The 23114-nt window shown below is 40.5% G+C and overlaps 2 protein-coding genes across 4 annotated transcripts; both read right to left on the bottom strand.

Moving 5' to 3' along the window:
• Positions 1–174: 174 nt before the first annotated feature.
• On the bottom strand, positions 175–4593 carry LOC131889642 (uncharacterized). The gene is made up of 4 exons (XM_059238783.1): positions 2775–4593; positions 2323–2509; positions 1264–2248; positions 175–1192 (listed from the first exon to the last, which is right to left on the bottom strand). Exons 1-4 carry the CDS (start codon positions 4009–4011, stop codon positions 992–994), a joined length of 2610 nt encoding a protein of 869 aa, XP_059094766.1. The 5' UTR covers positions 4012–4593; the 3' UTR covers positions 175–991.
• Positions 4594–15410: 10817 nt separating this feature from the next.
• LOC131888753 (mutS protein homolog 4-like) lies at positions 15411–18839 on the bottom strand. 3 transcript variants are annotated; one of them, XM_059237680.1, is made up of 4 exons: positions 18811–18839; positions 17753–18475; positions 16078–17688; positions 15411–15996 (listed from the first exon to the last, which is right to left on the bottom strand). In XM_059237680.1, coding segments are annotated over exons 1-4 (2733 nt in total). In that variant the 5' UTR covers positions 18813–18839; the 3' UTR covers positions 15411–15599. The 3 variants fall into 3 exon arrangements, with proteins under 3 accessions (XP_059093663.1, XP_059093664.1, XP_059093662.1); XM_059237681.1 differs by lacking the exon at positions 18811–18839 and adding an exon at positions 18549–18643; XM_059237679.1 differs by lacking the exon at positions 18811–18839 and having other exon boundaries at positions 17753–18637.
• Between the last annotated feature and the right edge of the window lie 4275 nt (positions 18840–23114).

The following is a 23114-nucleotide window of genomic DNA, read 5'->3' as shown; positions in this document are numbered from 1 at the left end:
CAGACGAGGTGAATGAGACTGGTGGATGAATTTCATGGTTACTATTACGATTCACGTTGAACCCAGTATTGAGGAATTGGTTTTCTCTTAACAAGGCTTCACAAACAGCTGAGAATAGAGGGAGAAAATTTGCGGGAGGGGTTTCAGTCTCATAAAGTGGTGTTAGTGTGTGTGTTTTAAATGTTCACTGAATGGATGGGGAGCAGAGAGAGGTAATCAAATGTAAAAGGGGACCAAGAGATCATTTGTCATGTCTACTATTCTGTTGGTTATAGTTTGGACTGGTGGTGGTATTACTGTTAGAGTGTGTGGTAACTGTCCAATTGCTGTGAGGTTTTCAGAGTGTTGGTTGGAGGTCAACTTGGGTTGAGATTCGAACAATGAGAGCATTTCTTGCTTCGGTCACCAGGATGATAATTGAAAGTTGCTTTTTTCTTTAATCTGGAACTTGTTTCCAGCGCCAATTTGGTCATGATGTGCTCAATTTTGAGTGTTTCTGAACATGGTTTAGGCTCTGAAATTGTTTGAATTCATAGAGCGAAGAAAAGGATTTGCGTTTTGGAAGAATGGTGACTTTTTTCGTTTCGCTCCCTGCACTTTTCAACGGCGAGGGTGACATGGTTGTTTTTGGAGCTCAAGGTTGAGTGAGATGATGTAAGTCCTTAGAATACACAATGGGTAACGGAGTACATAAAAGTTTTGCGAAGAAACTAGACTGCACTGGGATAGTGCAACTGTTTCGGGTAACTTGTCAGGAACCCTGGTCCAGAACCGTGCATGCACCTTGTTGAGTGAAGGTACTTATCAAGTACGTTCTCGCCTTGGCCAAGAACTATATAGAATATGTGTGCTGTACAAGGGAAAGATGGGGAGGGGAGCTTGCCCTGAATCGCCAACAAAAGCGAATTCGGCATGAGCCTATTTCAAAAGGAGATATTTTGGAGGTAGATACGTTGTATGAGAGTATAGTTGGCATGCTCCCACTAGGACTTCATGACCGCACTTTCGACCGATCATGGTTGGTAGGGTCTCGAGGAATAAAAGCCACACTTTCGGGGGCGTGACCTTCTGTCTCATCGAGATTACGTGTAGAGTTTGCAGATCCCGCCGTTTGAGGCTGGGGAAACGAAGAATCCATCATGGACTGGAGCTCGTTGCCCTTCAGAGCTGTTTCGTTCCTTCGAATTCTCATCTAGAAAAAGAAAACACGCCAGGGTGTATGTAAATTCGAGTTCTTGGGATACAGATTTTTAATAAACTTACGATTTTGGACGCATAGTTCCTGTGGTGCACGCAACAGAGTAATCCCGTGAGAGCAGCACCAATTACGAATGATGCCAAAGCTATGGCCACAGCGATCTCTGTTGGCACACCCACCATGAGCACCTGGGCTGATCTCAGACCAGACGACGAGTCTTTGAGTTGTGTTTGGTTTTGAACCGAGATCACCTCCAAAAGGTAGTCCTGGTCGTGACCCGCCAGATCTTGCGGGAACGAGGCATCTTTCAGGTACGGAAACATCCGCAGAGGCCCTCGACGGGATAGCTGTTGTGCCACGGGAGATTCGTGTCTCTGTCTAGAAGAGCACTGATCCGAAGGGTCGCGACAAGAGCCCAGATTCCCCGTTTTGAAAAGGGGATCCGGAGAGCACAGGCCGATGAGGCAGAACAGGTAGAACTCGCCGAAACCCATGATGCTCTCGTCCACTTGAAACGAGAACCACGGGTTCTGACGGGCATGGGTGGACCCCATGGTGACATTGACAGACGACTCGGCGGGGCATCCCTCCCAAATGAGCACTTGTTCTTTGAGTACGGAAGTCAGATCCACCTGGGCATTACCAGAGATCCAGCACCGCTCAATGTCCAACATCAGAGGGGATTTCGTATCGAACGAGGTCATCACTCGGAGCTCATCGCCCAAGGCCACATCCGCCATTTGATCCCGATGGTCTACCAACAATTCAAAGCCATTTCGGGCTTTCCGTTCGATGATCATTGAGTACATTTCCTCCATTGTGGTCTCATCGGAGTCGGAGGAGCCCGAAAACCGGCCCGTATCGGCTGAACTGCCCACACGCTCGACCACGCCTTGGCCATGCCCATTGATGCCTGGTTTGATTCGGCACGAGAACGGGATAGAAACCTTCTTCTTGAACAATCGGGATTGAGACGCGAATTGAAGGACCACGTTATTCCGGAACATTGGATTGGAACCCGAAAATACGTTCAAGGATCCGCACGACGTGCTGAAAGAGTCAGGAAAAGGACGGTTTGCATTCCCGTTCAGGAGAGAAGAGAGACATTGATAACAAAGGCATACCTCTTGGTTTTAATGAGCCAATGGGTCTCATTTTTTTCGGCCAAGCATTTCGGGTCATTCAACGACATTTGGAGCACATTGTGTGGGTCTGCCTTGTCTCTCTCAATGGCAAGAACCGTTTGAACTTCACTACACTGTTTAGTCATTCCGGACCGAATTTCCTCCACCACATGTTGGATGTAAGATTCTGGAACAAATGTGAAAGCGTTTCCGGGGTAAGGTACCAGTGGAAACAAAAATAGGGCGAAAAAAAAAACAAATTGACGTCCGACGGTCAATTTTTGATCGTCACACTCAAGGTCCAAATCAACCCACAAGCAGCATAACACATAAGAGAAGGATATTTGATGGGAAATGCCGGACTAAATCGACGACGAATGGATTTATTTATCTAGGTATTTACCCCACCGGCCACCTTAAACGAGAATCAATAATTATGCTGGGTTACTTACGTTCAGCTTCGTTCACCATGGCACTTTCGACAATGCTCCCCTTAAGCAGAACCGTCTTTTGGGCCAAATCATTCTCAGACTCAGGGTGAGAATCTCTCGCTCGCTTGAACTCCTCCTCTTGGTTGGCCTTGTTTGAGGGTTGAAACGAGCTCAAACTCCCTTTCTTAGGGATTTTCATGGTTATGACATCACTCCGAGCCACTTTCACATAAGACATGGGGGATATGCCCGTGTCACTAATCACCGATCGCCACAGGTCGTCCATGGCCGCAGGCAAGCTTTTAGTTTTCACTTCGACTTGCTCAAAGGACAAACGCGATTTGTTATACACGGAACTGCCCAGATGGGTAATAATGGTCAGGCGTCCCCGGAATGCTAGAGCTTCCACGAGCCAGACCAGCGGCTCACCCGAACGTAGCACTAAGGTCATATTACGCGTCATGGTGCCTTCACTTTCGGGCACGATATGTAAAGCGGCCGAGGGCGGGCCGCCACTAGATTCCAGGTCAATGATATACACATCCGAGTCCATGGCCCCGGCCAGCTCGGCATGGAAACAGCCTCGCATTTTCGAGGCAGAGATCCACTGCCCATGCACGGCGGGACTGGGACCCGCTTGGGGCTGGCAGATATCGGGTGGATGGGCCGGGTGGGTGACTAACGAAATCCGATTGACTTGCGCCAAACGGACAAACGAAGACAAAGCTTCGAAGCGGCTTCGAATGGCCTCTATAAATTCCGGATCCCTCATGGACGGATCCAGATCCTCATCGACCATTTCCCGCGTTTCGAGAGGGAAATTACTGCTCACGACCCGCGATCCAGCCGACAAAATGACGGTCCGGCTGTAACCCGCGGCTCGGCGGTTAACGGGACTGACAAAATCCAAGCGCCATTTAACGGGGGTGGGCGAATCTAACACCAACACCACGCCACGGGCCGACCTTTCGTTCTCCTCCAAGGTCAAGATAACAATCCGACCCGTTTGGGCCACACGAACCACGTGGACCCCATGACCTTGGGCGCTCAGCTCGGCGGACACGCAATGGGCGGCGATGGCCCGCTCGGCTTGGTAAAACGGCATCACGTATTTCGTTTCCAGCACCGCCTCGGCCGAGCAGAACTCCACGGGCGCGTCTTGAGCCCGCCCACTCGAGTAAAGCCCAGCCCCTAGTAACAGCCAGATGGACATCAGTCTTAGGGTCGGGGTCCCCCGGACCAAGACCAAGCCACCCATCCTCTCAAAGGTCGGTCGGGATCCGACTGGATGGGTACACGGAAGTGGCGGTCGTCATAAGGCGGAGCGCATCACGGGCCTGACAGCCCAGGCCATGGCAGTCGTGAGGGTAATGGTGAAGGCGGCGAGGAAGGAGTAGAAATAGCCGGAATAGCGGGACTCGGGGTGCACGAGGACTGTGTGTGGTGTGTTTGAAGCCAGATTATTGTCGCATTATTGTGATCACTGAAGTTGTTCTTATTATGCTGTGATGGCTGATGGCTGGATGGCTGGAGTGATGGGCCAGCCCACGGGCACGGGCCTCACTCACACTCACTTCTGACGACGACGATGAGGACGATGAAGTGGATTCACATTTTCCTGCTTCCTCTGGATCTATCCTCGTTCCCATTGGCCGTCGTCTTTGGGCAGCCCTTAGGGCTAAACCACCAGCCAGTTTGGCCAGATGCTAGCTCAAAAGTAACCATTTGTAGGCCATAATACTGAAGTACCCGAAGTAACCACTGGCAGGCTGTTTTCAACGCTGAAAAACATATTGGAATCCCCGACAATGACAGAGCTGAGAATAAGAAGTGGCAGGTTATTATCCATTTTGGTCGTGGTTTTTCAGTTTGTAAAGTGGCCACTTTTGAAAGCCTTGCCCTTGTTGAAGACTAGATGGCAACGCTGTTAGCATTTGGCTGTTTTACGACGGAGTAGTCGACAGAGATACGTCCAGCCAGGCTAATTGGCCTAGAACGAGCTTGATGTTCAGGCCGGCTTTCTGCTCTCGGGACACTTGGTTCCTCACACGGTACTGGTCTCACTCACTGCCAAGACCAGCAATCATCGTTCCTCCACGCACGCCATGTTACAGCAACAACAGCGCCTCCAGATATCGTATAGGAAAAACGGAAGTAGAAATGTAAATCATGTCAGCTAACTTTGTGACATGTTGAAAGTGAAAATAAGTAATAAGCAAGGCTGTAGTCGTTCCTCAATAAAAGGAAGAAAGTGTGCCCATCACTTTGGCCAAAATAAGTGATTCATTTTTAGGGATTGATAGGGATCCATTTAGGTTGAATTAAGCAGAAATATAAGTTGGCCATTACAGGTCAAAAATACTCTTTTCGAGAATTTTACTATTGAATAATATCAAAGCTAACATCATTTTTTGGCGCATCATTTCTCTTATAACAACTTGAAGGATGAAAAACAAATCGCATTTTCGTAATCGAAAATGAAGTCCACCTTGGATAAATTTCTAACTAGCATTCCAGATCAACCCTAATTTCAAGGACCAGCTCGGTCCTCTCAAATTCGTTGGTCGCTGAAGTATCATGTGTGCATTAAAAGGTAATAATTAGACGAATTATAACTTCATTTTCATAGTACTGGGGGATACATTTCCTGTAGCGTTTAGAAAAGCCCGTGAAAACCAAACCAAAGCAAAAGGAAAAATATTTTTTGTAATGACTAATTACTAAAGTGTCCATTTTCATTTTTTTTTACACTTTCTTCATTTCTTCCTGTGATGATACGTAGCAAAGAAAAAGATGACTTTTGAGAACATGGACTATATTCAGTTGTTTATCAAATAGGGCTCAAATCTAATGATTAAGTGAGCAAAAACTGCCCTAAGCAATAGCACTAGACTCTCAAAAGGAATCAATTGTATACTGTACCATAACATTGGAATCACTTAAAAAATGTCCTAATGTCAAGCATTGCAATAAGGAAGATTTAATTTCTTGCCAATAAAATTTTCTTTTCTTCCTGTGATGATACGTAGCAAAGAGAAAGATGACTTTTGGGAACAAAGACTTTATTCATTTGTGGGTCAAATAGGGCACAAATCTAATCTAAAATCTAAGTGAGCAAAGGTAAGAAGTGTCCTAATGTCAAGCATTGTAATAAAGAAGATTTAATTTCTTGCCAATAAAATAAAGAAGTTCAATAAGTCAACCAATCAAATAATGCAATTGTTTTCCTAGAATTTGGCAACAGAAAAAGACAAGAAGCAGGACTAACAATGAACTTTTGGCTATGGCAGCAACGTTTTTGCAATTCATTGGCTTTTTTTGTTCCTCCCAACATTTTTCTTTGTCATATTTTTTCTCGACTTTTTTGCACTTGCTATTTTTTGTATTCTTTTTCGCATAGTTTCCAACTTTTTCTCATTTTTTCCCAACTAGCAAAAAAGTTCAGCCAAAATGGCAACTGATTTTTCTTTCAAGGTCTACTGATCCGGAGCCAGCATGGACATGGCAAGAATCTGCCTCTTAGGGATAACAGGTTCAATTACCATTGCTTGAAGATGTTATAATGCAATATTCCTTTTCATCTATATATTGCTTGATGTGGAAGCCAAAAGCCCCCCCTCAAATGTGTTGTTGCCTATGTTTTGGAAAGTTTATTTGCAAATTTATGAAAAATTTGCTGTCAATAAAGACCGTATTGATCTGCAAGTTTGATCAATCTGCAATTGATCTGCATAGGCCGGCCTTAGTTTTTATGCCAGGAAAAATAAACGGGACAGAAAACACCAAACCAAAACGTTTTTGGTTAACATAAAATGAACATTTGTTTTTTAGCACCATAGAAATGACATATTTGGGCCAAAAATCCAACATATTTCGTCGGAGCCTATTACTGACATAACTAATGAGATACCCCACGTGGTTTCGTGAGCACCTATTTGGAATTGCGACTGGGTAAAATATTCACTTTTTCAATAGTAGATGGCTTCACATTCTTCCAAATTGAGGCCAAAATTCAGCTTAATATCACTTAACCACTTAGTCTCAAAAGATCCAAGTCGACAATATTGTTCCAATTAGAGCATCCAAATGCGGAACATAGCACCATAAAGACGAGTGTTTTGTATTGATCTTGTTCTAAGGGTATGATATCAAGTATCAGGTTCAATTTCTATCACAGGCATTGACCGTTTATTGGCCTTTCAAGCTTGAGATTGCATGGTGTGACATTTTGGAATTGCATGATATAGCTCAGACAGTATTCAGTACATCTTGCTTGATCTAACTCTTGTGACCGCGTGAAAAGACGTATTGAGCTGAATTATGGCCTCGATTTGGAAGAATGTGAAGGCATCTGCTATTGAAAAAGTGAGTATTTTACTTGTCGCAATTCAAAATAAGAGGTCACGAAACCACGTAGGGGTATCTCATTCTATGATTTCTTGCGAGTTCCGTGACTTTGACCATCACTTCCAAAGAATGCTGCGTTATTTTGCATTAGTAAGTAACCAAAGACGTATTTTACATTTTTCTACGAACTTCACCGTCAGTTGTGTGGAAACCTGTGTCTTGGATTCTCACAAAGATGCTATTGATTTGTTATTCACCAGAGACGGGGGAAAATTCCAAACGCATATGTTACATATTTAATGTAATAATTGACCAAACTACATTTTTTTGCACAATTTCTCATTCAGCATATCCAACTTTGCATATCCCACTTTGCATACGTTGAATCTTTTTGGGGACAGAGTACATTAAATCAACCAAGAACATGTCAAGACAAAGGAGGTCCCAAAAAGCAAATTAATAGTCACATTATTAAGTACATTTTTTTATGGTTTCCGAAATCAATTGTAAAAATTGAGGATTCAAAAGCAGCAAAAATAGTTTATAAGCCGAATTTTTCTGCGGGTAAATAAGTAAAAATATTGCATTTTATCAGAATGCCATGCTAGATGAACAATTTCTTTCTTGGACGAGTGACCTGGAACTGTAATTTCATCTCTGAACAAAAAGCTAATATGCACCAAAACTTCAAGTGGTTTCCAAAACAAGGGTAGTGACAAGCACTTCTTTTTTTTGCCAAAAGTGTCCCATTTCACGTGTCAAATTCACCAAAGTTAATTTTCGGCTGATTTTTTTTGCCTCACTCCCTTATCACTATTGGGATGCAATCTCCAACAATCCATGACAAAAAATTACAATTCCCATTGAGCTCTACATTCACAAATTAAATTATGGGATCTACCAACAGATTATGATTGACACAACTAACAGCCACTAAAAATAGGGAAGATAAGGAATTTTGAGCAAAAGCTTACCTTAGTCTGACTGTTCTGGTTGCTACTAATGATATAAATCATTGGCTTTGCGTACCTAAAAAGGTGGCATTATAAAACAAAATGTTAACGTTGTTAATCAAAAATTGTTTAATGAAACCGTCGACTTTGGAAACCCTGTGTGGTAAGTTTCACTCACTGTTCTTTGAAGTTTTATTGGTAATTTGGTCCAAAATTCAGGCAAATCTTTCCAGCGTTCAACTTGGAAGAATCAGGTTGAATATCTATTGTATCACAAGCTGTTTGACCACTCATTGGGGAAACCCAAACCTAATATGCACTCTAATTTTGAAATAAAAGTAAGGAAGATAAATCAACGTTCAATATTAAAAGTATGACGCCCACCTTTCCTCACTCAACAGTGTCTGAATCCAATGGAAAAAAATAAAGATATCACATGTGAGAGACTAAAAAAGTTGGGACTGTACAGTATTTAGAAGAGGTACGAAAGGTATCTGATACTGTACGTCTTCAAAAGCATTCATGAGCTATGTCCCAACCCATGATTTAGGGTCAATTCCAATGACCGTAGAGGCCTAATGTGCGTTTTGAGAGCACCTTCAAGACCTCAAAAACCCAGGCTAGTTTGAACTTCTTGAACAGTCTTCTTTCTCGGGCTCCTTCATTGTAGTGATGGGATCAAACAAATTTTCAAAATCAGGATCGCCAGAAAGCTAGCAAAGTCAAAGCACTGGCCGTTTCTAACGTATCGTAGAATATTAGGCTTGGCCAAAAAGATGACCCTGGTTTGATCGAAGAAAATTCAGGGTTACTTTTTGTGATCAACTAACTGGTTTTCGATATTCCGTTAGTAGTGCCGTATGCCATTAAAAATGTAAATTGGTAGCCCTAGTTGCAACCTCCGGTGATTTTTAGTTTGATCCCCATCAGTACTTCATTGCTTAATTTGCTTCCCTCTAATATTTGTAGGGAATACGTATGATCCGGTAGTATCTTTCATGTCAGAATTGGACAAATTTTTAGATAGCATTCCAGATCAACCCTACATTCAAGGACTAGCTCGGTCTGCCAACTCAAAGTCGTTGGTAGACCAAATATCATGTAAAGATTGAAGGTAATAAATAGACAAATTATAACCTTTCATTTTAATAGTACTGGGGATTACATTCCCTGTAGCAGTTAGAAAAGCCCGTGAAAACCAAACCAAACCCCCAAAAAACATGACTGACGTGAAATAAATGTAATAAGTTTTACTTTCTGTCATCGGGCCTATCATCATGCAATAGAAATCAAGTCCAAATAGCATCATTGGCCACATAATCATATATTAGGTTCGATCATGGGCATGTAATCAAGCTCATATTATCTTACAACCCAGGATTAAGCAAGCACATGAAAAGCTTAATATGCCGTGAATCATAGCATGTTTCTAAGCTGTGGGCGAATATTTTCATTGCACACAGACCATTCTAGCAAGACATTTGGATCTGAACAAATCTGAGGGGTTATTCCTGCTCAACAGGACCCAAAGTTAGGTCACTCTCATGAACTCTGAAGTCCCTCAATCAATATCTAGATGTTCTGGCTCCAATCCACGAGCTATTCTTGCATAGCCCATGGCTATTCTTACAAATTCACTTACTGATACATACATACATACATACATACATACATACATACATACATACATACATACATACATACATACATACATACATACATTCACTCTGTTTGGTGGTCAAACCAGTAAACGTTATTCTCCACCAATTAGTTGGCAGTGCTACTTTTTTAAACTTAACCTAACACATTCAAACCTAACCTAACCTAACCCAACCCAACCTAACACAATACGAATAACCCTAAAAGTCTCTACCTAAATCTTTTAACATTTTGCCACAAACTTATAAATGAGCACCGCCAACTAATCGGTGGAAAAAATGTTTTTTGGTCAAACCTTTCCCAAATGGCATTGGAGGAATCGGTTTGTTTTTATTACCAAGCTGACGCACACATCAGACTACAGGGACCTCTAGGGTATGTAGGTCTTGCCCATAGCGCCGTGCCCAAACCACTCATGCTTGAGCAAACTGTACATCATTGTCAGCCAACATCTCACACAGTGAGTAGCACTGAGTCAAACCAGGTGATACATTAAGCAGCTGAATTCAAACGGGACTTACTTTATTGTAACCCAAATGCTTGAATTTGAAAGATATCTTAACAATGCTGGTTCTTTAGAAAATTTTGCAATGCCTGACATCGTTACACATGTATTAATAAATTTCGAACGTCATGTCAACTGGAGGTCATCAAAAATCATAATGTTTTCAATGATCCACACTCAGGATTAAGGCTGAGCACTAAGTTTAAGCACCTGCCTTAGGTCTTGGGCATCTGGGACTGGTTTGGGTGGTTAGGTAATTTTTGCTCTTTTAGTACTACCATGGCCTGAATATGAATGCCCTTTTTTCAATAAAAACATAGGCACCTAGGCACATATTTCATTAAAGAATATCAATTACTCCCCCACCAGCCACCAGTTCAATTTTATTTAAAACATATACAATCAATAGTTATAAAAATGATATTTGTCACATATTTTGTACAATGACTATGCCAATAATTGACATTAAAAGATTTCATCATTAACACTTTTGGCCTAACTTGGCGGGAAGGGTTTGGTGATCACAAAAAGTCATGTTTCCTTGCTCTAGTGTCCTTGGTTTAGTACAAATGAAAAAAGAGAAGTGGAGAATCACAGATAATACATAAACAGAGGGGTAGCGGTAAACGATGAAAATCTTGGTTATTCCAAAAGAGTGGGTTTTATGTGCATATTTTAAGGACAATTCTTGCATATTTCTTTCCCCCATGTCTATTAATCACTCATCTAGTTTTTCCTCAACTATTAATGTGGGAATAGTTTGGAGGTTTAGTGATTTTCATTCTTTTCTTACCACCGGAAAAAAGCGAAATGCGCTGTTTGGCCGGGTTGCGGCATCTCAGACAAGTTTGCGCCGAAACGAGTTTATTACATTTTATAGCAATACTATGGTCTCTTGGATGTTTATTATGTTTATAATCAATACACAAACACCAAGGCATACCTTCCATCCAAAATATTATTCCTTGCTTACTTGGCGAAAAAAGACCCTCTTTCGTTTAGGTTTTTCGGTTTTGTTGTTTTCGAAAAAAAATTAGTGGTTTACTTCAGGTTCTACTTTCTACTCCTGTGTAAATCAGATTGCCCTTTTTGACGATATTAGCGAATGAAAGCAAACTAAAATCAATTCGTTCGTAAAAACATTGGTTAGTAACAGTATGATATAAGTCGAAAATGTTAGAGAATCAACAGTGTTGATTCAGCACCCTTCCAATGTAATAGAGGAAGAAAAAGAATAATATAGGGGAACAAGGAGCGGGAACAAGAAGGCACGAACTGTTAAAAATGTGGACTGTGATCGAGCTTCCCGTCAAATCGGCTTGCTCTTAGTCATGGCAACTCTGAGCCGCTTTTCGAAGTAAAGCAATAAAATGAGAAATGTAGATTCCTTCAATTAATGGCAAATCATTTTTGTATTATTTATTTGTAAAGTGTTTCGTTTTAAAGTTATGTTGTCCAAGGCCTATATAACTGACCAAGAGCAGGCCGAAAATTCGAATTTTATGTAGTGTTTACTGTATAGCTTTGGACATATCTCCTGAGTTCCCTAAGCAATGCTTTGGGCTCAAATTTGGCCAAATTCATCTATTCAACGCGATCTTTCGCTTGTGGTCGTACGAAGTTCTTATTTGAAATAAAGTGAACGGTTTTGGAGGTAAGAATTTTTTGATTCCATTCACAGTCCACGTCTTTAGAAGTCCGTGAAGAAGAGGCCTTCGTTGATCCAAGGGACTTGGTTGATCAAAGGTGCTGGGACGGATACCAAATGCAATAGAACTTTTCGTACGTACACAAATCCTAAAAGTCCAGTTAAATGCATAACTAAAGGTATCAACAATTTCGATTGATTTCAGTAAAATACTGCTTTTTAGTTAGTTTTAAGTGGATTAACAAGCATCTTGTTTTATATTTTTCCAGTGTAGTCTATGATACTGTATTTGTCATTGTGAATAATTGTTTATTTTAAGGTTTACCACACTTCGTTTTTATTTTAAAGCTTCTAAGCGTTATGTAAACCGCACAATTTAGATGCTTCAAAATAAAAATGATGAACTTTTTTCTTCTATTCTCGAGAACCAGCTAAAGCGTCGAATTCATTCTAAAACAAAGGCACGTAAGAAAGCCCCGTATTTGAGATAAAATGATATTATAACTGTCTTAAATTGTTAACGATTTTCACATTTGGTCATAGTCCGTCTTTTGCTCAATCAAATTCGTTGTTGTCATTATTTGAAACGAGTTCAAAATTATACCAGAGGGTTGCACTTTTTCGATTTGACTGAGGAGGATTCGAGGTATACAATAAAATACAGAAACGATTTAAGTACCGCATATCAAGGAGTACTTACGTGTTAGCTGATTATGAAATAGAGTCTCAACAATCAAAGCTAAGAACATCAACCATCAAATTTGAAAATTAGCAATGGCATGCACCAAAGGAATGAATTGCTTCTCTTTGGTGTATCAGAGTTCACATCTATGTATATAATGATTATAATCAGAGCTGAGTACCGCCGGTACAAGTAAAGGCGTTACTTATAAGGCGTTGCTTTTTGAGAAACGCTACCGGTAACGCGTTACTTTTCTGAAAAAGGAATGGTAACGGAACGGATTTTAGCCCTGATTATAATAATATCTTTATTGCGACAGTTGGTCATATCATGGAGTAAAAATATAAAGGAAAGGTGGTGTGAAAGCATTATACCGACATCGTTAAATGTATAAAAAGAAAAGCAATGATGGTAATAATGATTAAAGACTCACAAAACAGTTCTTAAGGAAGGAGGAAAATGGAAATGAATCAACAGACTGTTTTGGGTAACAACATTTATATACTTTTGAGAAGAGCAAACCAAGTGCACTTCAAAAGCCCTAAAGGCATAAGTAAAGTCCCAAAATATATGTGCCTTTACAATTTTTGTGACGTTACCATTGGATTGAAACGGAAAGGAGAGGGAAACGTAACTTCTATCCAGATGAACCGAATGCATTTTTCTTCTCGCAAGTTGGGCTCTTGTTGACGGGTTCCCCAACTTTGAGCTCAATTAAGCAGTTTTGAGTCAAAAGCCATGAGCTCTTGAAACTCAGTACGACGTGGGCACAAACTGACTGAATTAGATTTACGTTGGTAAGATCTTACCATAGCATTAAGGTGCATTTACCTGCACTAACATGTGAGAGCTTATTACCTTGGACACAAACGTTTGTTTGGTTTCAAAATTGATGAACGCATTCTTTGTCGACAAGAGCCTGACTTTTGTGAAGGATGTGGATAGAAGTTAGGCTTCTTTCTTCCTACCGTCTCTGTCCAGTTGTTAAGTCGTCCTTAGACAAGCAAATGCTTAGCTTTTGTTTTGGTATTTGGATATTTGTGCCATCTAACAACACCCCAATTGCCCGAGGCAAATTTTTCAATCATCAAATTCACAACAGTACAATAGTTGGCAAGCTTCTTGGACAAATCAACATCTTGCGAAACAAAATAATGCCCAACACCCACCCGTCCACCCATTCACCTTCCCATCCACTCAGGTGACGTCTGATTGACTGAGAGGCTAAGAAGGTAGAATTTGGCATCATCGAGCGTTTACTTGTAGTTCTCGCATCCTTGCTCTGGCTTACTTACCCACATCTATAACTTTTATACAGGTGATTGACAAACATTTCAATCGAGAGATTGCTCACATGGTGTGATGTGATCGATGAACAAACTACATAATCGGGTTTCTCTTTCAAGATGTGAAAAATTCGAGATATTTTGGAGGCAACTGTCTGTGATGGCAATTGTTTAAAAACAGGGTTTTTAATTGTAGGTACTAGTTGTAAGAGTTGCAGGAGTTTAAGGGACTGATGATTAAAATGGTGATGAACTTTGATTTATAAATATCCCTTTCTACTTATTAGTCTCAAGTTATCTTAAACACTTGAACATTTCTGCGTACAGTTTATGAAAATGCAAGGATGTAAAAGACAGCATATTCATGTATTCTTATGATATGCAGGCTCACATCTTTATCGGAGTTTTGCAAGTCAGTAACTTACTTGAATTACTTTTATCACAAGCATTGTAAATAAAATACAAGAGACAGAGCCAAACTATCATTCTTACTCTTATCAATAGAAGACTTGCTTTAGAATTAATTTAAAATCAAATGTCGGTATTCGCGAGAGTCGAAATATCCGATCACTATTTTTCTGCTTTTGATAAAACGGGAGCTGAGATGAGCATAAAGAAGGAAAACAAATTCTTGTTCAAGATAGGGCACAAATGATGGAGACCAAGAACCCAATTTCCATAGTTATTGGTAAAATCTTGGCGCAAAATTGAACTCGTTCTCATTCATCCCAACTAAACGGAAAATTCCCGATCATTCAAATTATGGTGTCTTAAAAGTAATCAATGAATAAAATTCACCGGAGTTTTGTCCAAAGTGTGAGTGTTCATAAAGGCAAGTCCGGCGAACGGCAAAGGTGAGGAACACACTCTCATTGGGCGGACAGGCACGACATTATGACGTTTGTTTCTGAATATCACGAATGTGTGCTTGAAACCCACTCACAGACTGCAAGTAGAGCCAACTGATAAAACATTGTGAAGAAGCGGAGTAGAGTTGGTGTCTTCTTAATACTTGAATGTTTAGCTAATTTTCGTCCAGAACAGGATGAATAAGTTTGGCATGAATTTGGGCAAGTCCCTCATCAAAGGGCACATGAAGGGAGGATCCTCACCATCCCAACAATCCGGAGAGAGTTCGAATCAGAAGCCTTATTCGAAATCGGATTTCTTAAAAGACGCCAAGAATTACTACAAAACAAGAGGTAAGGGTGCACTTTTGCTCAATGTTATTTCAAGTGTTCGATCATATGAAGCAAACAAATCACTTTACATTGTGTTCCAGATGCCAGTAGTATTGACCCAAGAGCGATGGAATTCGCTGCAACCAAAATTCAGGCCGGATGGAAAGGCTACAAAGTGAGAAAGGGTATGGATAAGAAGCCAAGTGAAATCTAACCAAGAGATTTTGATTCCAACTTCATCAGTCATCTACGAGCCTGACAAAAAACTTTGGCCACCTGCAATGGTTTGACAATCGACAGAATATGGTTGCCAACAATTGGGGGGTATCGTAGTAAACAAGAAAGTGCATTTCCTAACTATATCAAGTCGAATAACAGAAGAATTCAGTTTTTCTCAATGAGAGAAATCCCTTAGAAATGATAAATCGGCTCAAACACGTCCCAATCAATTAATTCCGAAAACCATACCATTTATGACCTCGTTATTGAATACTATCCGGTTTTTCTTTGTATTTCCTTCCAACCTGACGCTTCGAAACACTAACAGTAATTTTGATCTCCTTCATGTTTTTGAATAAATCAGTCCTAAAACTCGTTAGAAATATGATTCGATTCACAATCCTCGCCTTCGCTCTCTGATTCTTCGAATTGTTGCTGGAGGCTTTTTGCGTGGGCTATTTTGCTGTCAAGATCCAACGAGTCGTTTTTAGCGATAAGCATTAGCCTTAACACTAATTTCACCGAGTTCATTCGCCTGACCTCATCTGGCCCAGGTTCCGGAAGAACTCTTTTGGACATGGACAATTCTTGGGCAATTTCTTCAGCTCTCAGAATGACGTCGTCAGAAAATGTGCGAGTAGCCTTGACTAGATTGATTCCGTAGTTATGGACCTGTGACGTTCCTTTGGCTAATTTGTAGCTATAGATCAAGCCAATGGTGTCTCCAGAATTGTTTTTTCTATCTTGGGTAAGGAAGTGATGACTAAAAGTAATGAACAAATACGAATTGTTTTTACTGGTAGTAATGATGAATCCTTGGGTATCTAAAAGGAAAAAGACTCACCTCACAGCAGTACAATACATTGCCTCCAGTTTTGTCATCAGTGGAAAATGAGTGGCAAGAAAGCAAAAGGCTGTAGACTTTACGAGTTCCTCTGAAATTGCCCAACAGAGACTGGTCCCTTCTTCGGTAGAAGTTCCTCTGCCCAACTCATCCATAACAATCAAAGAGGTTGAACCCACCGTCGTTAGAATATACGCCATTTCCCTCATTTCCAACATGAAGGTCGAGGCGTTACTCTCTATCGAATCGCCCGTTCCAATACGCGACATAATCGTATCGGCAATCCGGAACGAAGCAAAATTTGCTGGAACAAAACTGCCCATCTGTGCCATGATCTGCAGGAGAATTATTTGCTTCAGGTAGGTGCTTTTTCCACTCATATTTGCTCCAGTTAAAACATGAAATCGTGACTCAATCGTGGCGGTGGTGTCATTGGCCACGACTTCTTTCCTCTCCATGCTGTCCAAAATAGGATGACGGCCTTGTTTGATCACGGTCGAGTTTCCAAATTGTGGCCTCGAATAATCGTCCTTCATGGACACCTCAGTAAGAGCAAGTAAAAGATCCAATGAGCAAACTGCCTCTCCAAGTTTGTACAAGCTGCCGATGGCATCTCTGACCTCTCCTAAGAGCTCCTGAATGATAGTGTTGCTCATAAAAGTGATCTCGCGAAGAGATTCTTGGCTTCTTTGATCAGCTTGAATGATTTCCTCGGTTGTGAAAGATATCATGTTTTTTGTTTGTTGAGGTCTAAGGAATGACTTCGGGAGGTTTTTGAGTTGGATAGGATTGACTTTCTTTCCTCCGGTAGCAAGTTGAACGTGGTAGCCTTTTGAGGCATTAAATCCAACCCTAAGAGGGATTTCAAATTCCTCAGCTAATTGAACCACCATACCCTCGATATCATCAACAATCTCACAGTAGGTTCTCCGGGCCACGTCCAATAAACCATTGACACCATTTCGGATTGCAAAACACCTCTGAAGCTTCATAGCCGCGGAACCACGTTGGACTTTGGCATCGTCTTGGATGATTTCACAAACCCTTTCCATGATATATTGGAAACGTAAGTCCTCAAGGGAATTGTAGATATCGTTCAAGAGTTTGCTTTCTGCTCCTTCCAAGACAGAGTGTAGAGGCTCCACAAGTTCTAAAGCATGCTTGAGGCCGATGACATTGTTCAATCTTTGTTCAAACGTTGCCAAAGTTTCAGTTTTGGGTACAATAACACACAGCGAGAGTAATTGGTCCATGTCGCAAAACCGGCTAACCACCGATTGAAGCGAATGAAACATGCCCGGATTGGCGATGAGCTCCTCAATTGCATCTAATCTAGCATTTATCACGTCAACCAAAGCCGGAGGTTGGAATAAATTAGCTCTAAGATGTCGAATTCCACCTGGTGTTGAACAACGGTGAAGGATGCCAAACAACGTAAGATTTGACTTGGAATTGATCATTGGTGTGAGAAGCTCCACATGTTTGATCGTTTCTGCGTCAATCATCGTTGTATTAGATGAAGCTTGAAACTCCACTTTAAGCGATTTGGGAGCATAAACGGTATTTTGTGAATGCTCAACAAACTTAATCAACGCCGAGGCCGCTGCTAAGCTGTAAGTGTAAAATTTATTCAATCGTTTTAGAAGTTTCTTTTCTCCTCATTGAAATGCTTTACCTATAGTATTTGTCCTTAATTTGAAGCTCCACTGTGGCGTACTCAGGGACACAAAGGTTCCTCACCATCTGCAGGCCATTGACCTCGCTGAAATATCGTCTTTGGAGAGGTGTTATTTTTGCCCTTGGAAAGCATTCCGCAATCTCTTGATTTAACTTGGAAACTGCTTTTGGGTCAAAACTTCCAGTAAGTGGAATCAGGATTTCCATAGGTCGGAAAAGTTCCAATTTGGTTAAGGTACGTGTATATGTTCTTGAATCAGAGAATTGACACAATACCAAAGTAGGATTATCCAAGGCAATAACAGCCAGACCCACTTCTCCGCGAGCCCCTCCCCGCCCCTCCAGAACTGCCACAATGCAACATGATTGGAAAGTCGAATCCTGATCTCCTCTGCCGTATTGCGAATAAGAGTTAGCGGTTGATCCCGGGGTTTTGGGAGTTTTGTATTGAGCAGTTGAAACAGATCCTCGAACTGGGGTTTGAAGAACTCGAGGGATTGAAGAAATACACGAGGATGCTTTCACAGATCTCTGCTCAATTCGAGGTCGTTGTGGCATTTGAAATTGAAATGGTTCCACTTCCGTGGAAACGCAGAGGTTGAGAGAGTTCGGATTTTCAAAATATGCGATAGAATTGTTCACTTCCGTTTCAGTCTGCGAAAGCGGATGAAGACCAGAAATGCATCCTGATTCGGATGGTAAGATTTCCGCACGGCCTTTCCTAGAGAAATATCTAGATTGTGTCAGGCTAAAATCTCCTTCTGATTTTGCCTCCTCAAGCGTTTCCATGATACCTGTTGATAACGTAGTTCGAAATGTCACACTCTTACCACATACCCTGACTTTCCACTTTCTCCTCAAAATTTCTGTCTTGCTCAATCTCGTATTTGGCGGGCAAAACACGTTAATCTCTGATTTCAAGTTTGAGCGGGAAAAGCTGAATTCTTGTATGAACTTAATTATGAAGGGACTATTGGAGAAAAAAGGCAATAAAAAGAACTAGCGTTTTGATAGTGGACAAGATGCAAGATGGTGGACAAGATGGAACCCGCTTACATCGTCTCCGCTTACAAGGTCACTTCGCTTGTATCTTCGTTTTGTTAAAGTCCCGATTCATTCTTACAATCTTTATATGAATTGACTCTGCTTAAAGTGTTGCCTCACTCTGGATCTATCGTCGTATGAGGCAAACTTTTATGCACGTTTTTGCAATAAAAACTTTTCATTTCTGATTACACACCACAGCTGAATTAGCTTGTGAGTTGTTGAACTATTGAAAAAGATTAACTGGTCTTGTCAATTCGATCTTGAAAACAAAAACAGAAAACGGATGAAAACTGATCACCCTGCCTTCTCATTTGGCTGCCAATCAAACCGAATTCAACTTTGTCCGGAGTTTCAATAGGGCATGACAAGTGAAGGAAATTCAAGAAAAATGTGGTCCGGCACCTTGATTTTGGACATTTTGGCGAGGGAGAACTAAGACAAACATGACAGTCAACTCTCATAGAATTTTCAATAATGAACCTTAAGAAGAAACAACTGTAGGATTTATTTCCGAAAAATAGTCACTAGATGGCAGTACCCTAAAGGTCAACGACCAAATCCAGACAGGAATCATTAAGTATCTGAGGTTATATGAGGTTATAATAGCCCGGGTTCTGCACCTAGAACCTAAGCATGAGGGACCAAATTGGTTAGAGATTCAGGCAGAACAAATTATGGAAGCCCCAAAGATGACAAGAAAGAAGCCAAAATGGCAGATTTGTTGGCAAATGGATTCAAATATCTCTAGATGTCTTCATGGATTTATTTGAAATAGCCAAGTTTAGTTTTCTTCACAACTCTTTGCCTAAGGTATAGAGACGTGTAAAGTACTAGATCAGATTTCAGCTGTGTGAGCTAGTCAGGCTGCGCCACAACCGCGGCAAGAACTACCTACCATGATTTTAGCACATCCAGTGCTATCAAATATTCATTGACAAAATTGTACGCCATGTTTAGGAAATCGTTCGACAATTATTTTGAACCATTTTAGTTCAACATTCTCTTGATAAAGATGACATTAAATTGCAAGTGATAAAAATATGCAGAAAATACAAAAAATAATATTTGGTGCCAACTTTTTGCAATCAGTAAGAAGTGTGGTGACACTTCCTTCATGGTAGAACCAGAGGGCGCACTAGTATGAAATCCCAAAGCTTTACATCTCTCTATAGAGGCCATATGAATGGACACACTATTTGCTTTTTTCTTCATGCTCTTGAGCAAAATGGACCTGAAAGCATAGATTTGCTGATCTGAAGCTCATAGAAAGACTTAAATGTAATATATCTGATAAAGTTGAATAACTTATCAAAGTTTATCAACAAATAACGTACAAACTGGCAGTAAAGCCCTTTTAGGTTCTGAAGTCTCCTTTTCTAGATTTGTACACACCTAACCTATTTTTTTATTTTGGTTTCATTAACAATTTGACTGTTGGCGCCAAGAGACCTTGAAGGGGATTTGTTTAGGCTACGGCAAAGGAAATCACAATTGTGGACGTTTTGAGTTTTTTCATTGCAACTTAAAAGAATTGTTTTGCCTTTCATTTCCGGCCGAGCTAATACAATACATTAATTTAAAAAAACGCTAAAAATCTACTTCCCATATTCAAGGAGGATCTAAATAACTTCCTCCAAACCATTCCAAATCAACCCTCAATACCTGAGTATCATCAATCAGGAAATTCAAACTCAATTTCTGATCAGATTTACTTTCAAGTGATTGTGTAATCACATTTTTGTGCCTTGAATCAATCTATTCAAGGCATCTGTTTGTATACAGTATATAAATAGTAATGATTTTATTATAATCTAGACGCAGGCCTTGAGATATAACAACCTGACACATCCCCTCTCGACGGATCGTCAAGAATCTCTTTTTAATCACTCAACCATATAAGCAATTTAAATGTTCATTACTTTTTGCCACAATCAATGCAGTTATCTCAAAATGAGTGGAAAATGTAGTACGAGTCCCGATAGCACAAACAGAAACTAGTTTTGCAATCGAATTTTAATAAAACTGAAGACTATGTGGTCCCACAAGCTACTTAACAATGCTTATTCGAATTTGGTTGTTGACCTTTGGGGTACTGCCATCTATTGGTCATTATCCAGAACATGATCCTGCAGCTGTTTCTCCTCAAGGTTCATTGAATGATTTTGATTGAGGTGCGTTACACAACCCAACAAATTGATCATGTTTGATGTAATTCAGTGAACGCACTATCAACTTGGCTCAATATCACAATGCTATTTGCCTAGACAAGCATGTAAAATGAAGTAAATGTCAAAATTCAGTGCATGCACAATGCAGTTGGGCTGGGCATGTTGTCTTTGATTTTTTTTACAAGAAGGGTATTGCTGATATATTCAAATGCCATAAATACATCAGCCACCCTACTGAGAGACTTCTCAATTCCTATAAGAGTTAAATTACAAACACATTTGACATCCAAATAGAGATAAACAGAAAACTATCAAGAACTTGCTAATCTGTGCTTTTCCAACTTTCCAATTTTGTTGGAAATGACCATTGCAAAAGTGTTGGTGCATTCCCAAACATTTAGTATAACACTGCCTGTCTAATCCAATTCTTATTTATATATCATAATTGTTCAGAATTTTACCCTTAGAGGATTTGAAACGTCCCCTAGAAGTGTTGATGGTCCCTTCATTGTGTCCTAGCATTTGGGCAATACATTATTCATTTCATAATCTCTTAGAGCATGCTCTCTCGTTTTTACGTTTGTTTGTCCACACCTGCAGTAAGCAGTGGGCGCTATCTCTGCTCAACTAAAAGGACTATTGGGATTGATTCTGAATCTACCATCAAAATGTCATACCGTAGTAACATTTTTGGACAAAATTATTGACTTGGACATCCAAAACATAACCTTGAAGATGACGATTTCCATTAAGTTTGAATTTCCCACCTCTTTTGCCTCTGTACTTTGACACAGATTGCTTGCTTCACCTTCTTTGTCCGCAGTTGCAACCAGTGGTAGTCTTTGTTTACATTTGACTTTCCTTTTGTAACATTGTATGACTCTGGATGGGGCACTTTTATATCTTGGCTTCATGTTTTATCATCACATTAAGTTTGAAAATAATTAATGAGATCCAGCTTGGATTAAAAAAAACATGCTAATGTATAAAGCCATCTTGAGGCATGTCAAGTAAAGGAAATTCAAGGAAAAATATGATCCGGCACCCAGTTATTGGGCATTTTGGGGAGGGAGAACTAAAACAAGCATCAGTCAACTTGCACTATCCACTCATTGAATTTTTCAATAATCAAGTGACTGAGTTAGCTGTGTTACACAACCCAAAAAAATGAACATGTTTGAAGTAATTCGGTGAACGCACTATCAAATTGGCTCAATACATTATTGCCATTTGCTTGTCTAAGCAAATCAAATGAAATAAATGCCAAACTGCAATGCATGAACAGTGCGGTTTGGCTGGGCATGTTGTCTTTGATTTTACTCCATGGAATAACATCAGTTGTTCATGAAGTGTTCACTTGACAATCCCTATATGCCTCCAAAATATCAATCTTTCATTCAAAGAAAGAAAGCTATTTTAAAAGCCTAAGGTGATCTTCGAAAGGTGCCGTTGTAGACAACTCGGAAATCTCCTACATCCCAAGATATTGACGCTGAAATGTCTTTGGTTAGAAGAGGCTCACTCAAGCGAAGTAAAAAAAAACTGTCGTTAAGACATTGAAGCAGAGTATTCTTGACAGTTTCCTTGGAAATCAAAATAAAGTTTCAAGAATTGCAGCCTCTTTTGGGTAATTTATTGTTTCAGCACTCGTATTTTAAGATTTATTTGCGTATTTGACGTCGTTATGCACCTAATGGAGAAAATTTGGATGCATCGTCAATCCGGATATATCGTCAATTTGGCTCGGTCCCGAGAGCGACGAGCGGGTTCCACTGTATTAACTTGTCAAACTCTGGCAAGCAAGAAAAAATATCTAACACGGAAGCTCGTTAGCTGCAGTTCCGAGACTTACTTGTTTAGGGTCGTACATTTGCCCAGCCGTTTTCACATCAAAACTTGAGGGAAACTTGCCAAAAAGCCCTTCTTTAGCTCGAGAGTATCCATTCACATACCGCTATAATGACAAGCTCACCTGGTTTATTATCGACCTTATTGTCGATCTGAGATGACAAGCTCACCTGGTTTATTATCGACCTTATTGTCGATCTGAGCATTTTTTCGGCAGTTCCAGAAAAACGTTTTTATAAATGGAAATATCCTTGAATTTGTGAGTGTGTCTTATCTGTGAATGTACAACTACCCTTT

Source organism: Tigriopus californicus, chromosome 10, assembly GCF_007210705.1.
Source record: "Tigriopus californicus strain San Diego chromosome 10, Tcal_SD_v2.1, whole genome shotgun sequence".
Lineage (NCBI taxonomy): Eukaryota > Metazoa > Arthropoda > Copepoda > Harpacticoida > Harpacticidae > Tigriopus > Tigriopus californicus.
The sequence above is the reverse complement of the archived record's forward strand: the minus strand, read 5'-3'. Positions and strand labels throughout refer to the sequence as shown.

What these genes read in the sequence shown, in the direction of transcription:
- LOC131889642 (XM_059238783.1), bottom strand. Translation starts at nt 4,011, where the DNA reads ATGGGTGGCTTGGTCTTGGTCCGGGGGACCCCGACCCTAAGACTGATG. An exon ending in CATGGTGAACGAAGCTGAAC is followed by an intron (nt 2,510 to 2,774) that starts GTAAGTAACCCA and finishes CATTTGTTCCAG; the next exon opens with AATCTTACATCCAACATGTG. An exon ending in TGGCTCATTAAAACCAAGAG is followed by an intron (nt 2,249 to 2,322) that starts GTATGCCTTTGT and finishes TGACTCTTTCAG; the next exon opens with CACGTCGTGCGGATCCTTGA.
- LOC131888753 (XM_059237679.1), bottom strand. Translation starts at nt 18,543, where the DNA reads ATGGAAACGCTTGAGGAGGCAAAATCAGAAGGAGATTTTAGCCTGACA. An exon ending in ATTAAGGACAAATACTATAG is followed by an intron (nt 17,689 to 17,752) that starts GTAAAGCATTTC and finishes TTACACTTACAG; the next exon opens with CTTAGCAGCGGCCTCGGCGT. An exon ending in ATGTATTGTACTGCTGTGAG is followed by an intron (nt 15,997 to 16,077) that starts GTGAGTCTTTTT and finishes CATTACTTTTAG; the next exon opens with TCATCACTTCCTTACCCAAG.